Source organism: Anolis carolinensis, unplaced genomic scaffold (genome assembly GCF_035594765.1).
Source record: "Anolis carolinensis isolate JA03-04 unplaced genomic scaffold, rAnoCar3.1.pri scaffold_11, whole genome shotgun sequence".
NCBI classification, from domain to species: domain Eukaryota; kingdom Metazoa; phylum Chordata; class Lepidosauria; order Squamata; family Dactyloidae; genus Anolis; species Anolis carolinensis.
The window spans coordinates 17,860,147-17,877,005 of NW_026943822.1; the positions used below are offsets into that span (position 1 = coordinate 17,860,147).

Sequence of the window (16,859 nt, forward strand, 5' to 3'; positions counted from 1 at the left end):
TCTCTCTCCCCCTCAGCCGGGTTACATGGCAGCAGCCGCGGAGGGAGCGAGGTCGCTGCTGAGGAGAAAGCCGTCGCCACCGCCGAGGAGGCCTCTCTCTCTGCCGCCCTCCTCTTCCTCCTCCTCCGCCTCTTCTTTCTTCATGAGCCTGGGCAGCACCGTGAGTTTCCGGAGGGGGTTTTCCTGAGGGGAAGGGCCTCGCACCCGCCCCACTGTGGAGCGAGGCTTGGGCCCGGCGCCGCGGCCCGTTCTCCGCGCTGCCACTGCACAAAGGCGCTTTGTTCTCGCGCCTGGCTGCTGGCCGCCCTCGCGCGCCTGGGCCTGACGCAGTGCGGCGCCGGAGAGAGAGGCAGGCAGGCAGGAAGGGCTCTCCGCGGGAAGGCACCGAGGCACCACCCGAGCACTCCCGACAGAGGGCCAGTCAGCTTTCTGTTGTTGGGTTTTTCTGAGTTGTTTCTATCAGGCAGGAAGATACAATCCAATCCCTCCCGACAGAGGGCCGGCCAGCCTTCTGTTGTTGGGTTTTTCTGAGTTGTTTCTATCAGGCAGGAAGATACAATCCAATCCCTCCCGACAGAGGGCCGGCCAGCCTTCTGTTGTTGGTTTCCTCTGAGTTGTTTCTATCAGGCAGGAAGATACAATCCACTCCCTCCCGACAGAGGGCCAGTCAGCTTTCTGTTGTTGAGTTTTTCTGAGTTGTTTCTATCAGGCAGGAAAATACAATCCACTCCCTCCCGACAGAGGGCCAGTCAGCTTTCTGTTGTTGCATTTCTCTGAGTTGTTTCTGTTAGTCAGGAAAATACAATCCAATCCCTCCCGACAGAGGGCCGGCTACTTTTCTGTTGTTGAGTTTATGAGTTGTTTCTGTTAAGTCAGGAAGACACAATCCATTCTCTCCCGACAGAGGGCCAGCCAGCTTTCTGTTGTTGGGTTTCTCTGAGTTGTTTCTGTTAGTCAGGAAGACACAATCTCTCCCGACAGAGGGCCAGCCAGCCTCTGTTGTTGGGTTTCTCTGAATTGTTTCTGTTAGGCAGGAAGACACAATCCAATCCCTCCCGACAGAGGGCCATCCAGACAATCCATCCATTTCTATCAGGCAAGAAGGAACAATCTGATTCCTCCCGACAGAGGCAACCATCATTCTGTTGTGGGTTTATCAGACTTATTACTGTTAGACAGGAAGACACAATCCAATCTCCCGACAGATGGCCGGCCAGCCTTCTGTTATTGGGTTTATGAGTTGTTTCTGTTAAGTCAGGAAGACACAATCCACTCCCTCCCGACAGAGGGCCAGTCAGCTTTCTGTTGTTGCATTTCTCTGAGTTGTTTCTGTTAGTCAGGAAGATACAATCCAATCTCTCCCGACAGAGAGCCGGCTACTTTTCTGTTGTTGGGTTTATGAGTTGTTTCTGTTAAGTCAGGAAGACACAATCCACTCCCTCCCGACAGAGGGCCAGTCAGCTTTCTGTTGTTGGGTTTCTCTGAGTTGTTTCTATCAGGCAGGAAGATACTATCCAATCCCTCCCGACAGAGGGCCAGCCAGCCTTCTGTTGTTGGGTTTCTCTGAATTGTTTCTGTTAGGCAGGAAGATACTATCCAATCCCTCCCAACAGAGGGCCATCCAGACAATCCATCCATTTCTATCAGGGAGGAAAAAACAATCTGATTCCTCCCGACAGAAAGCCAACCAACATTCTGTTGTGGGTTTATCAGACTTATTTTTGTTAGGCAGGAAGACACAATCCATTCTCTCCCGACAGATGGCCATCCAGCCAATCCATTCCTTTCTATCAGGCAGGAAGATACAATCCAATTCTTCACGACAAAGGACCATCCAGCCAGTCCATTCCTTTCTACCAGGCAGGAAGACATAATCTAATGTCTCCTGAAAGATGGCCATCCAGCCATCTGTCGGGAGGGCTTTGATGGTGTGCTTCTGCACGTCAGAATGGGGTTGGACTGGATGGCCCTTGGGGGTATCTTCCAGCTATGATTCTAAGCATCTGTAAAACATGAGTGAATATTGTGTATATGTAAACATTCCCAAATCTGATGGTAAAATGGAAAATCCCAAACATGTCAGGCCTTTTGGATATCTATGCAGTATATCTTTTTTTAATGGGGGAGAGGGGACAGTTTGGGTCACATGGAAACCGGTGGTCCTGTGTGGGTAAGAGGAACAATGGAGTTTAATCTCCAGGGTTTTGAGGAGTGCCGTGGATATTACATGGATATATATTAGCAAGAGGATCCAAGGCATTTGTTTACCTTAGGAGTAAGTCCCAAAGAGCTGTGTGAGGCTTTCTCCTGTGGAAGGTATGAGTGTATTGTGAGAAAAGGCTTTGAGACTCCCACATGGGGGGGATTTCCAGGCACCGGGGATGACTGGTTTTTAACCCAGACTCCTATCGTGCTCATGATAACCTTTATGTTAAATATGTTTTATGTAAAAACACATAAAATCAAACTTTTGCATCTGCAAGCCGTGTATATTTGGGAGAAAGCCCTGCTGAACTCAGTAGGGATTTTTTTTTGTACTTCAAGCAAACATGCGTGGGATCGCATGTTCTTTCTGAAGAGGGTGGAGTGAACTTTTAGACAGTGACACGTTTAGGGATTTCTCAATCCATTGTAGAGGTGGTTTTTTCTGACGTGAGGTATCTGTTGTGAAATAAACAAATCTATCTGTCCGTAAAGCGCACACACACCCCCACACCCAATTGACCACCAGGCAAACACTGCGGCATTGCTCTTGCCTTTAGGACAGCCCTCATTCATTTCCTGGCTTCCATTCTCTCACATTACTCTCCTAAACGCAGCAGCTGCAGCATTTGTGTCAAGTTACAGAGGGATCAAATGAGGGAAATGTATTTTTTCCCTTCTTAATCCAAAGCAACTAGAGAGGTTGAGCCTTCTTTCCCCTTTTATGTTGGTAGTGGATGCCTCCTCCCCACCCTGAAAACAGCCGTTTGTGGTGTGAAAAGCAAACTTCAGGGGGCCCATGTGGTTAGAAGAGGCTCAGGATGTTTCTGCACTGTAGAATGAATGCAATTTGACACCACTTTAATTGCCATGGGTCAAAGCTATGGAATCCTAGACTTTGTACTTTTGCATGGTCTTTAGCTTTCTCTATGGGGTACTCACCATAGAATCTTAGAGTTGGAAGAGACCTCACGGGCCATCCAGTCCAACCCCCTGCAAGAAGCAGGAAAATCTCATTCAAAGCACCCCCGACAGATGGCCATCCAGCCTCTGTTTAAAAGCCTCCAAGGTAGGAGCCTCCACCACAGTCCGAGGCAGAGAGTTCCATTGCCGAACAGCTCTCACAGTCAGGAAGTTCTTCCTGATGTTCAGGTGGAATCTCCTTTCCTGTACTACAGATTCCAAGATGGAGCTGTGACAGTTACAAGTGTCAAATTGCATTCATTCTATAGTGTGTAGATGCACACTAAGGGGTTTTAAAAAAGGCTCTTCTCCCCCTCCACCCAAAATAAAATGGCTGAAATAATATCAGAAAGTAGTTACTTCTGTGTTAGTTTTGCTGTGTATCCTTCACTAGCAATATACAGTAGAGTCTCACTTATCCAACACTCGCTTATCCAACATTCTGGATTATCCAACGCATTTTTGGAGTCAATGTTTTCAATATATCATGATATTTTAGTGCTAAATTCATAAATACAATAATTACTACATAGCATTACTGCGTATAGAACTACTTTTTCTGCCAAATTTGTTGTCTAACATGATGTTTTGGTGCTTAATGCCTCCTTATTATCCAACATATTCACTTATCCAACATTCTGCAGCCCGTTTATGTTGGATAAGTGAGACTCTACTGTACTTCCAGGCCTTGCTAGTGTAGAGTCAACACTTTCATGTGTTAACACTGTGGGAAGAATTCTGTCTTGGCAAGAAGCAAACAGGCTGTGATGGAAAGATTGTGGGGAAGTGTTGTCGAAGGCTTTCATGGCCAGAATCACAGGGTGGTTGTATGTTTTTCAGGCAGTATGGCCATGTTCCAGAAGTATTCTCTCCTGATGTTTCATCCACATCTATGGCAAGCCTTCTCAGAGATTGTGGGGTACTGTATATCTCACACATTGTGGGGAAGTATTCCTTCCTGAAGTTAATAAGGAAGGGACATCTCTAAAATGTTTGGCTTGATTCTTACATTTCAGTTATGAGCCCCATATCAGCATGTTAGCAGCATAATACCTGCTACTGGTAAAGGAACATTACTTCACTGTCTGGTGAAGTAATTACTTCACCATTACTTCACTATATTTAATCAGAAGGAGCTCTGCATAGCTTTTGTCTGGAAAGAACATACAGGCTCTGAGGCACAAGATGTGCACTTTTGTAATCTAAAGAAAGGTGAAGAATCCCTTATGCAGGTGAACTGTAATTCTTCATGAATTTACATGCAACTTTGCAAAATAATCTTGTGTATTTGTATTCAAAAGCATTTGGAAAGATCAGTAATATCCGCAGGCATATGCATAGTGTTATGTCTTGTATGTTAGAAAATAAGCTTAAATTGGTTATTCTAAGTGGTCATTAATCTGTTTGAGAAGATGGGTTCAGTTAAGTAGCAAGGCTTAGTGGTGATGGTGAAGACAGTTTGCGATGGCTCAAAATATTTGCCCTTAATCTAGGTTCGTTGCCTCAAAATATGTATACAAAGTATTTCTAACTCATAAATGTTAGAAGGATGCCCTTTTTGTTATTGATGTAAACTAAGTAATATTAGTTTCCATTATATATCACTTGTTTCCACAGAGAGGGATTGTGAAAGCAAAGCCTTTCTCCAAGCAGTTTCTTCTTGTAAAAGTAATTGGCTTTGGAAGGCAACTCAAGATAAAGATTAAATAGCATCTATTTCTTTGGGATCTAGCATGTTTAATATTAACGAAATTTAATCTATTATGGTGTGGAGTTGTCTTATGTATGTCTTTAGTCAGACTTAATGCTGCAAAATAACAATACCGTGGCCTTCAGAGTGTGTGGTGACTAGGTGGGAGGTATGAGAAGAAAGCTGCAGTTTCAGGAGTTCTTATGATGACTCAGTGCCTGCTGCTTGCAACGTGGCTGGTTTTTTTAAATATCCACATAAGCACTCATAGTTGCACAGATGGGACTGGAGTTTATATCAGGTTGTATAACAGCTTTCCTTCAACTCTCAGCAGAGTCTTACTTTACCAAAATAAGAGTTGTTTTTAACCTGCTTATCTAATTTTTTTATTTGTTCTTACAAAACGCTAGTTTTACTGGGAGCTCTTATCCTATAATTCCTTCTAGCAGTGTAATGCACAATGTTGTTGTGCTATGTGTAATATGTCATAACAAATGTAGACTGGAATAATCTTCAAAAAGCATGTCTGTTTCAGAGGAATATGTTTCAAAGTAAATTGATCTAGAAGACTTCCTGTGTTTGTGGTAATATGGAAATCTATATTCAGCTGCTAAGTAAACACTACAGTATTTTCTATGCAACCGGTAGTCAAGTAGCAAAATATGAGCACTGTTCAAGTTGGGGGTATTAGGTGATGTAGTGACTAAGTTGTGTTTGTGGGGGGGGGGGGGGGTGTCCATAAAATAAAATGGGATGCCGATGGGGTGGGCATTTCTTGTGCTATATATATCAGTTAATTTTGATGTGTTTTTGTTAAAGGTATTTCACAAAGGTTGCTCAGGGTGTATAACAATAATATAATGCTAAAGAAAGAAAGAAGGTCTGATTGACACAAAGTAAAAGCCAGAAAATTAATAATACAGTAGAGTCTCACTTATCCAACGTAAACGGGCCGGGAGAACGTTGGATAAGCGAATATGTTGGATAATAAGGAGAGATTAAGGAAAAGCCTATTAAACATCAAATTAAGTTATGATTTTACAAATTAAGCACCAAATCATCACGTTACACAACAAATTTGACAGAAAAAGTAGTTCAATATGCAGTAATGCTACGTAGTAATTACTGTATTTACAAATTTAGCACCAAAATATCATGATGTATTGAAAACATTGATTACAAAAATGCGTTGGATAATCCAGAATGTTGGATAAGCGAGTGTTGGATAAGTGAGACTCTACTGTACCACGATGTTGTTTAAAAGAGCCAGCAGCCAAGTAGTTAAACTCCCTTCAGCAATAGACTGGCTTCCATACTAAAACCTCCCTGAATGAAAGTTTATTTTTGGAGGAAGGACAGTAGTCTATCTTTAATGTGACTATAACTCTAGTATGTCTAACTTAGATTCAGTCAGGCATAATATGAAGATAAAATATTGGCTTGGTAAGATCCAGATTTCAGTTCTCCTTGATACAGCTTTCTGTGTGGTCTTGGGAGAATAGCAATTCTCAGCCTATGCTTACACAAATGCTGATGCTAGTAATTTTTCCAGTTAATCTCCAGGGTGCTACTGAATTCTTTTCCCCCAGTTAGTCCCAAAGCTGCTACTGAAAGTAATAATGTAAGAGTTGATATAGGTGTAAATGAAGTGAGCGTTATAAAAACTACAAGAATATTTTATTTCCTGCAGTTTTTCCCAGCCCCTTTCAAAGTGAGATGGGTCTGATCTTAAAACTTGGAGCTTATATTCAAACTCAGTGATACAACTGACTGATATGTAATACTGATAAGCTCTTTCAAGCTTGAGTACTTGATTGTCTTAGGAATATCTCCAAAAGAAGTAACTTTATGTTGTCCTTTTTGGTGGTAGTTATATGGATGAGCAGGAAATGAACAATGCTTCCATACTACATGTTTCTGTTCTGAAGCAGATAGCAGTGATGCTTTAATCTCACACCTTGTGGTTTTCTACCAGCACCATTCTGTGGTTGGTAGTTTAAATTTAAACCATGACTTGAAAGGTAGCTAGTTTTGTGGCTCCCATGTTATAACTACAGTACTTAACCGGCCATGACGAGGGGGAAAAAATAAAGTTTGGGGTGTCAGCTGCAGGGTGCATGAAACATTAGCTCTGTTCAACTACAGTGACTTGTTGAGGTATTTTTTTCTCCCAATGGATGATCTACATGGAAAATGAAATAAGCAGAAAGGCAGGAATTGTAACCCTGTTTTGGTTGTAAGGTGCAGGCTGCTTCCTTTTTGTTACATACAGTATCAAAACTTCCCTTCCCTTGCAAAAGTGTCTTAGTTGCAGTAATGTTTATGTTCGAAAGTATGAATTGCATAAAGAAAGGTTACTTTCAATTCCTGTTAAAACAGTTTCAAGTCTTAACACCCAGATAGCAAAACAAATACATTTCTCCTACTTTGTGTTTTTAAAGGCTTTCTTTAACTTTGTTACCCTCAAATGTATGTAAACACATCCTCAGGGCTTTGGGCAAACCTCATTGAGATTCTTAGTGGTTTGAAGTTACAGAAGGATAGATTTGATTGAATATTAGAAGGAACTTCTCAACAATGAGAGTTGATCCAATTGCCTGGAGAGAGGTCTCCTCTGGATGCCTTTCAAAAGAGGCTGCATTCACTTGATGGCCATGAACCTTTACTCTGTGATTCTATGACTATTTGGAGTGGCCACCAAGCCAGATAATACTGTAGTCTAATGTATGGTTTTCAAAGTAAGGTCATATCCATAATATGTGACATGTGAGTTAGGTCATAATCTATTAAACTTTACTGGGGAAGGGGACTGGAAACACTATAGTGTGTGTACAGCTGGTACGAGGAGCTCCTTAAGCATGTGGTAGCAAATAGTCTCTGTGTTTTAAACATTCCATCTAGAGTAACCTAACCCACAATGCTTAAGATTTTGCGAAGAATTAACAAAGAAACAATAGTTGAGTTCTTGATGTCCACAACAATGCTTCTGAGAAATACTACCTCTCCCCCAACTACAGCTATACCAGCAAATTTGTGTTTTATCTCTGCTCAGTTTCATCAGTAAATTACTATAGGCTTCTTCATAACATAGCAATTAGTAGTGTAGACTTTTTCCCCATAGCAAGCATTGAATGTATGCCCTGTTATTGTCTACTTAAGTCTTCTGGCCTTACACCAGTGCCCCCCAGCTTCTTAGGAAGTATTTTTCCAATGAGGAATATGTTTCTCTCAAGTGGGAAGCATTTACGTCAGCTGCTCCACTCAGATAGCTTAATGGGTTCCTTGGAACTATCTTTAAAAGACAGGCAGCTATAAAACCTCACTAACTAAGCTTTTTCCAAGCAACTGGATATCAGTTTTTGCTTGCTTGTGCCGATATATATTTGAGAGTTTTTCTCAAAACTTGGAGCCTTTCTCAAATAAGAATTCCAGTGTACATGATTAACCAAAATCAGATTGTTTAGAAATAGATCACCATCAAATCTGGTTCCTCAGATAATCAAAGGAATCTCAATACCTATGTCTGTGCATTGTCTTTATATTCAGGTGTGCTAAGAAAATCACATAGACCCCCAATTTATTTTAATGTGATTTTGGATTACTAAAATGAGTTTTTTTTCTCTTTCTTCAGGTTTTCACATAATAAGATGGATGGCAGCTTTGACTGTGATTGTGGTGAGCTGGAGCCACCTGATCATTAACTAACAGCATTTTTTGTAAACCAAGAGCTGCCTCTTCCTCAACAAACAATACTGTAAGCAAAAGAAAAAGCAAGAAGAGGAAAAAGTGCTTACTGACACCATAGAATGAAGCTGCTCAGGACCAGTCCAACACTGAATGTATCTGCACTGTGAGGAAAATGATAGTAGAAACCTAGTACATGCGTATTTATTCACATTTTTGTTCAATGTTAACCAGTTTAGCACAGTAGATCGGAGTGCATAATATGTCACTTCATTCCGTTTGATTTACTTGTTTTTCCTTTTAATGTCTGCGGATATGCTGCACCTTCTTGAACTATGAATGCTGCAACCTCTTTGTCTTCACTCAACTTGATTTGTAGCGTGTAAGTTTTAAGTCTGAAGGGGACACAACAGGCCTGGCTGGCGAATGATGCAATGAGAGTGTCAAGAAACCATCACACAGTCAACCTGACGTTTTTCTTCTCCTTTTCTGCAAGATCCTCCATATACCAGTGGAAGCATCTCTATATTTTTGCAGAAGATTAGTAGTTTTAAGAGGAAAACAAATAACACATAATTAATTACACAATGGCAGAGAAGTTTGAAAGCCTCATGAACATCCATGGTTTTGATGTAGGTTCTCGGTATATGGACTTAAAACCTCTGGGCTGTGGTGGCAACGGCTTAGTTTTTTCTGCTGTCGATAATGACTGCGACAAAAGAGTAGCAGTCAAGAAAATTGTCCTTACAGATCCTCAGAGCGTTAAACATGCTCTGCGTGAGATCAAAATTATTAGAAGACTTGACCATGATAACATTGTCAAAGTGTTTGAAATCCTCGGTCCCAGTGGGAGTCAATTGACAGATGATGTAGGCTCTCTTACAGAACTGAACTGTGTTTACATTGTCCAAGAGTATATGGAGACAGATCTGGCTAAACTGGTGGAGCAGGGGCCCTTACCTGAAGAACATGCTAGGCTCTTCATGTACCAGCTGCTACGTGGGCTCAAATATATACACTCTGCAAACGTCCTGCACAGAGATCTCAAACCAGCTAACTTGTTCATTAATACTGAAGACTTGGTGCTGAAAATCGGTGACTTTGGCCTTGCACGGATCATGGATCCTCATTATTCCCATAAGGTATGGGGAGTTTGCATAGCTTTTTTTCTTTGTGAAGGAGAGTTGTTTTAGATAAAGAGACAGACCTGTCACAATACCCAAGAGGTAGTTGTAGCCTATCAAAGCTTCTTGATACGTGTCCCAGTCTTAATACATTTTTGTTACATTCATACTTTAGTTACATCCTTAATAATTATACTATATATTTTTATTTTGCTATTTAACTCTTAGTAAATTAACATGATAAAAGTCTTTTATAGATTTTTTTATTATTTATTAAATTGGCCAACTGAATTTCAATCTTTATTTTGAGTCTATAGAACTTGGTTAGCTTAGTGTTGTTTGGGTGATTAATTCATGGTGGATGGAGACATCAGTGTCTACTAGTCATTGTAGTTGTATATAACCTAGTTTAAGAGGTAGTAGGCCTCTCTGTATTGTTGCCAGAGAGTTTAAGACGGAACATTCACTTGCTCTTCAGTTCTGCTGTTATGCTTCCCAAAGTCACATTATTTTGTGAACAGAGTGATAGAAGAGATTGGCCTTTGGTCCAAGCTGCATGACTCTTCATTTGTGAGGTTCAGATTGAAAATAGTGTAAAATTCCAATAAAAGTGTCTTCTTCGGGCATGGTGTTTGCCATTGTCCTGGAAATACAACATTCTTTACACAAAGTACAAGGGTCAGGTTTCAGTTAGTGAATCTGGATGTAAATACCTTTTAGGCACAGAGCTCATGGTTGTCTTCAAAAGATTCAGAGTCTATCTGCCTAGCATGGCTCACAGTAGTGACAATAAAATGATATAAGCTTCTATGTGGTATTAACTTAGGTGCAAGTAAAATTTCTCTTTCTGTCTAGGGCCATCTTTCCGAAGGACTGGTAACTAAATGGTACAGATCACCTCGCCTCTTGCTTTCACCCAACAACTATACTAAAGCCATTGATATGTGGGCTGCAGGTTGCATCTTTGCTGAAATGCTGACAGGGAAAACCCTCTTTGCAGGTGGGTGGAAATGGACAGGTACAAACCTGTCATTTTAGGTATATAACCTCTGCAGTGAGGCTAATAGAGACCTCAGTTCAATAAACATGATGATGTGGTATTACAAGAACTGTCTTTGTCTTATTTATGAATAAGCAGTGTCCTGGTATACAACTGACTTGTGTTTTCTTTCTTAATTCTTAGGTGCACATGAACTTGAACAGATGCAGCTTATTTTAGAATCTATTCCTGTTGTGCATGAGGAAGATCGTCAGGAACTTCTTAGTGTAATCCCAGTTTACATTAAAAGCGATATGACTGAGCCACACAAACCTTTAACTCAGCTCCTCCCAGGCATTAGCCCTGAAGGTAAACCTACCCACCTTCCTTCCTGCTTCCTACTCTTGATTGTGTTTGATTATGGAAGGATAACATGAAACTTTAAGGCTGCTACAGTGCAGGGCGTATGATGTATTACACTACAGTGGACAAAACCAGAGTCATAAAGTGACACTCAAGACTGGTTTTTTTTTTTGCCCTCAGACTTCCGTTTTTCTCCTTCCCCACATCCACTAAAGATGAATTGCCAACAGGCAACTTTTGCACAGCTCTTAGTGATTTGGCATTTTTAAAAATTCATATTTAAAACTTATAACTGGACCTCTGAATTCAAGTTTTCCCTTTTTGGATTTTCTGCACTTTGTATAGACTTTCAAATACTCACAGTGGCAAAAAAAAAAATGGTCCCTGGACATGCCAGTGTTGTCCATTCCTGTTTTCTACAGGCAAGACTTTTAACAGGCCATGTAGTTAGTTTTATTGTTTTTACTTGTTTTCTGTTTCCTAAATACCTCTGTATTTGCAACACTTAATATTATATTTATTTACATCCCGCTTTTTCTCCATAAGGAAACTCAAAGCGGCAAACATTAAAAGCATTACAATACAATTAAAATATACAAATATTCAGATACAGTCCATAAAAACATAAATTGCAACAGCCCCTGACATGATGTTTAAAACCTTCTTTAAAAGCTTGACTAAATAAAAAGGTGAAGACTTACCTTCACACACAATAAATCTTGTAGCAATACCTTACATGTTGTTCCATCAGAAATGAATTTTAACCAACCAAGATATAATCAATTTGCTTTTCTCGTTTTAGCACTGGACTTCCTGGAACAAATACTGACCTTTAGTCCCATGGATCGAATGACAGCAGAAGAAGCTTTGTCCCATCCTTACATGAGTATTTATTCCTTTCCAACTGATGAGCCTATTTCAAGCCATCCCTTCCACATTGAAGACGAGGTCGATGATATTCTGCTCATGGATGAAAGTCACAGCCACATCTATAATTGGGAAAGGTAAGCTGTTTTCAATTAGTATTCTTTGAAACGTTTGCTAAGTATTTTCATGTACCAAGAAGCAAAGTGCCATGAGATGGCAGAAACATCTCTATGGAGAACAGCATGAGTTCTTTTTCTTAAACTGTATGTGTATTATAATTTTCTACACTCTAATTAGTCTAAGTACAGTGTGCTTAGTTTTAATGCAGACCCAAACAATTACTGTTCCCACTAGAGTCAATTAAAATGATTTTAGCTAAAGGCATAGAGTTCTGTTCTGCAGTGGGATGATGAGCATATTTTTGTGCTTACCATTTCTGGGAAAAGGTCAGTGTCTTTATTAACTTAGTCATCTGCCCGATAGGTTGGCTTTTGTTAAAAACAAGATGGGACTCTCCCATTGAACAAGCCTAAAGTAAGAAACATAACTCTGTGGTTTCTTGTAAAATTGATGGAGTAATCATGAAACTCACCAGTGTAGCAGTTCACACAGACCAGCAGATATTCTGAAACATTCATTTATGTCTATTCTCCAAATATTTAATTTGAAAAACTAAATCTATAGATTAGAAGATCAATCCATCAACATTCAGAAACATTCTTACTGGGTTGTTCATCTTAACATGCTTGTTGAAAATACCATGTTTCCCTTTCCTAAGGCTAAAATTAAGTATGATACAAGGATCTCAGGTCTTTTTTAAATGAAGATCTAATTCTTTCTCAGATTGTGTTGAAAGGAATTGCATCCTGTCTCAGAACTTCCCAAAGAAGTAAAGTGTTCTAGTATGAAAAGCTACCAGTTAAATTGAGTAGTATTGACCTGACAGTATTTGGTATTCATAACTCATTCTTGTCTTGACTCTTCAAGTGGATGGCACGTATTTACTAATATCAACCATTCATTATTGCAGATATCATGACAGTCAGTTTTCAGACCAGGAGTGGTCTGCTCATAACACCTTCGAAGCTGACGAGGTTCAGCGTGACCCAAGGGCTCTTTCTGACGGGACGGACGAGGAGGAAGTACAAGTAGATCCTCGCAAATATCTGGACGGTGACCGTGAAAAATACCTAGAGGATCCCGCTTTCGATACTCACTTCTCCACTGAACCTTGCTGGCCATATCCAGATCACCATGAAAACAAATATTGTGATCTAGAATGTAGCCACACGTGTAATTACAAAATGAGGTCATCTTCGTACCTAGATAATTTAGTCTGGAGAGAAAGTGAGGTGAACCATTACTATGAGCCCAAGCTTATAATTGATCTTTCTAACTGGAAAGAGCAGAGTAAAGAGAAGTCAGACAAGAAAGGCAAGTCCAAATGTGAAAGGAATGGGTTGGTGAAAGCTCGGTTAGCTCTTGAGGAAGCCTCGCAGCAACTTACAGAAAAGGAGAAGAATCAGGGGTTTGACTTTGATTCTTTTATAGCAGGGACTATTCAGCTTAGTTTACAGCATGAGTCAACTGATATTGATAAATTAAATGATCTGAATAGCTCAGTGTCCCTCTTGGAGTCAAAAGGCATATCGAAATCAGTAAGCAGAGAGAAACAGGAGAAAGGAATGGCCAACTTGGCCCAGTTGGAAGCACTCTACCAAAATTCGTGGGATGGCCAGCTTGTAAGTGGAGGAGAGGAGTGCTTTCTCATAGACCAGTTTTGTTGTGAAGTTAGGAAAGATGAGCAGATAGAGAAGGAGAATCCATACACCAGTTACCTGGATAGATTTTTTAGCAAGAAGGAAGATACCGAAATGCTAGAAACTGAGCCAGTTGAAGATGGGAAGCCTGTAGAGAAAGAAAGAGAGGGGGGCTTTTTAAGTCATAGCGGGGAATTCCTCTTTAACAAGCACCTTGAAGCGATAGGTATCCCTCAGTTCCACAGCCCCGTTGGCTCACCGCTTAAATCAATACAGGCCACCCTAGCACCTTCTGCTATGAAATCATCTCCTCAGATTCCTCATAAAGCATACAGCAGCATTCTGAAACACCTAAACTAAACAGCAGACATTTCTTTGTTTTTGTATTCATGAAATGTGTGTTCTTTTTTATTATTGTAAGTAATTTTTTTTACTTGAAATCAAACGATGTAACTTTGGTATGAATTTCTTTAGTTCCCTGTTTACCATTGTTTTTAACAATCCAGAATTACTTTTCTTTACATGACAATTTTATTTTTAAAACTGGCATGTCATTTGCACACGGAGGTAAAGAACAGAGCAAAACAATGCAAATTGCCGGAGAAAACAAGAAGAAAAATGCACTAAACCAGGTAGAAACACTCAGTTTAAACCGTTCATGCTTTGCGGAGGAAAACGACGCATTTTTGCCTTGAAAAATTACACAGTGAGACTATACGTACTTGCATGAAAAGATCTATTTTTTCCCTGAAACATTTTTCATTCATAGGTATTTTAGAATTTTTCATACTGTACACATTTCTTAGACACATGATACCAGCAGCAACTGTAAGTGAATGCAGAATTTGGTACGCATGTGTTATCTACCTCAAGGTAACAGCAGTATGTGGCAAAACATTAACCACCCTTAGTGCTTTTCATAATGCACTTCTATTTAGCCAGCATTATTGTAGTAGGTGGTATTATGGAAAAAAAACATTCAATATTTATAAATATTCTGGTATGCATTCTTTATAGTGGAAATGTTAATATGCAGCGTTTTTATTTATTTTAGCAAATTATATTTTCTGTAATGATAGAAAATCAATTTTTTTTAAACTTGCTTTACAGATAAAGTTCTTGTTAGCACTATGGTTTATTGCCAACATAGCTGAAACAGAGATGAGAAGACACCCCCTTATTCTGAGGTGATCCATACGAGTTTTTGTAAAAGAGATTTCACTTCAAGTAAGGCACTCACTGTGTATAGGAATTTGCAATCGGGAGGTGCTTGACCTCTATACAAAGAAATTAGGAATCGTTTTATTACAAAAGAAATGCTCCTAGAAGTCTTAATTGTATTAATTTTTTTAAGAAGACAATTTTTGTAATGTTAGTTGTGTGCATGGAAAGAATTAAGGTACAACATTACTGTAGGTTAAAAGTTCTATATGGTCAGGCATTTTGTTTTTACTGTATGTTTTTACTGAATGATGCCCTTGTCTCATCCCCAAAGCAAGCATGAGTATAATTAGGTTTAATGTAGCATGTCGCATCTTGGTCTTCTGACAGTTTTGTTTTACCTCCTGGGTTTTCCTGTTTTGTTTTTTGTTCTTTTTTGGGAAACTATGTATCATTGGCTCCCCTGTTTTAAAGAAAGAAATAAAACATGGCCAGCAAAAATTATGCTTTGGCGTTTCTAAGTGGGAATGTCTCCGTTATCTTCCATTAAGTCTTGCAAAGGATCCCATGCACGCCCTTTTGGAAGTCTTCCTTTATTTTAAAATGTTTTGAATGTTGGCGACTAGTATTCCTTGGTTCTTAAGTTCAAAATCAACTTGATTTCCATGGATCTTATCCCAGAGCATCAGTGTAGAGTTGTGCTGAGGAACACAGTATATACAGTTGATGGATTGAAGTGTTTGAAACTTTGAAAGAAGTGTTTCCATACTGAGTTTCTTCTCTAACTTTTGTTAGTCTGTGCTAATAACTATATTTACTGGTTTGTTCTGGTTAATCCTAAGGTACTTGGCCCACACTGTGAGAACCCGTGTGATGCTTTATTAGCTGTGATACGTGAAGTGTCCTGCTTTCCAGGCCTTGGGTCACTGGAGTCTGTTTTCTCTTTGGCACCTAACCAGAAGCTTAATTTTAATAATTTTAAGTATGAGAAGAATGTGTACGAAGCTTAGCCATTTAACACTGCTGCTACTGATAGCTGAAGCATTTCATTCAGACCTTTATTTGACAATTGCTATCTCAATTTGGGCCTTCATCTTAATGCTGTTTTGCCACACCGCTGGCAGAAAGTAGGGATTGCTAATGCCCCGAGAAAACAATATATATCTATCTATGGTTGGAAAATTCAAACTGCCATCAAGTTTCAACTTATTTCCATCCAGCATTGTATACACATTTTCCCATTATTTTTGATTGATAGCTTATGTTTACCATTTGGCCAGATTCCTCATGGAAAATTGCAATCTCCCCACCTGGCCCCATGATGTCTGGTAAATAGGAAAAATATCTGGTCGGGGTAATACAGGAAAAATTAAATATTTCCAACACAATTACTGAAAGTTTATGTATGTGTCAGGTCTGTGCTCTGGACTGTACCAATTGTGGAACGATCAATCCTTGGAAAGAACTTTCTCAAGGGAGGTATCTTTGAGGATCATCTAAGACAGGACAACGAATAGAGCTTATGTAACAGTATTACAAAACACACTTTTGCTTTTGTTCTTCTGGAACAGTTCAGAAAACTAACTTTAGAGCAAAGCAATACTTGAATGCACAGAAAAACATCCCGGAAAAAGTGGAATGAAAAACGAGAAGGCAGAATATATTCTGCATACAGAACAGTAGCCATTGTATACCATAGAGTTATTTATTTCATGTTAAAAGCATTGCATAATAAATAAGTTTAAAAGTGATAAAAATAAAGGAATCACAAACAGCTAAATAGTTTTGGACCAAAAGCGGGCAACCATAGAGTTGACCAGTGCTTATCATTGGCTGGACTACTATTTGTGATTTGATTATCCTTTGGTGTAACCCAAGTTCTTCAGTGTTTTTTTGTCTGAAGCTTTATGATATGAATAGTAGGGAATTTTAGCCTGTTAAAGTGTCTATAGTTTCAATAATTTCCCAGGAAGGTCCAGAGAAAGATTTGCATAGTTGTGGGAGGAATATTAAAACACCCGTAACCTGCTTTTGAAACCATTGAGGTTGCATTTCCAAGTAACTGA

The 16,859-nt window shown here is 39.7% G+C and overlaps 2 protein-coding genes across 2 annotated transcripts in view; both read left to right on the top strand.

The window, feature by feature from the left end:
• Positions 1-9,087, top strand: part of leo1 (LEO1 homolog, Paf1/RNA polymerase II complex component) — a 113,580-nt gene extending 104,493 nt beyond the window's left edge. Inside the window, exon 14 of the transcript XR_010000958.1 lies at positions 8,487-9,087. The gene's annotated coding sequence lies outside the window, so the exon portion shown is untranslated. The remainder of the gene's footprint in view (positions 1-8,486) is intronic.
• Positions 9,088-9,118: 31 nt separating this feature from the next.
• Positions 9,119-15,314, top strand: mapk6 (mitogen-activated protein kinase 6). The gene is made up of 5 exons (XM_003229575.3): positions 9,119-9,681; positions 10,519-10,663; positions 10,847-11,011; positions 11,808-12,009; positions 12,903-15,314. Exons 1-5 carry the CDS (start codon positions 9,127-9,129, stop codon positions 13,990-13,992), a joined length of 2,157 nt encoding a protein of 718 aa, XP_003229623.1. The 5' UTR covers positions 9,119-9,126; the 3' UTR covers positions 13,993-15,314.
• The last annotated feature ends 1,545 nt before the right edge of the window (positions 15,315-16,859 follow it).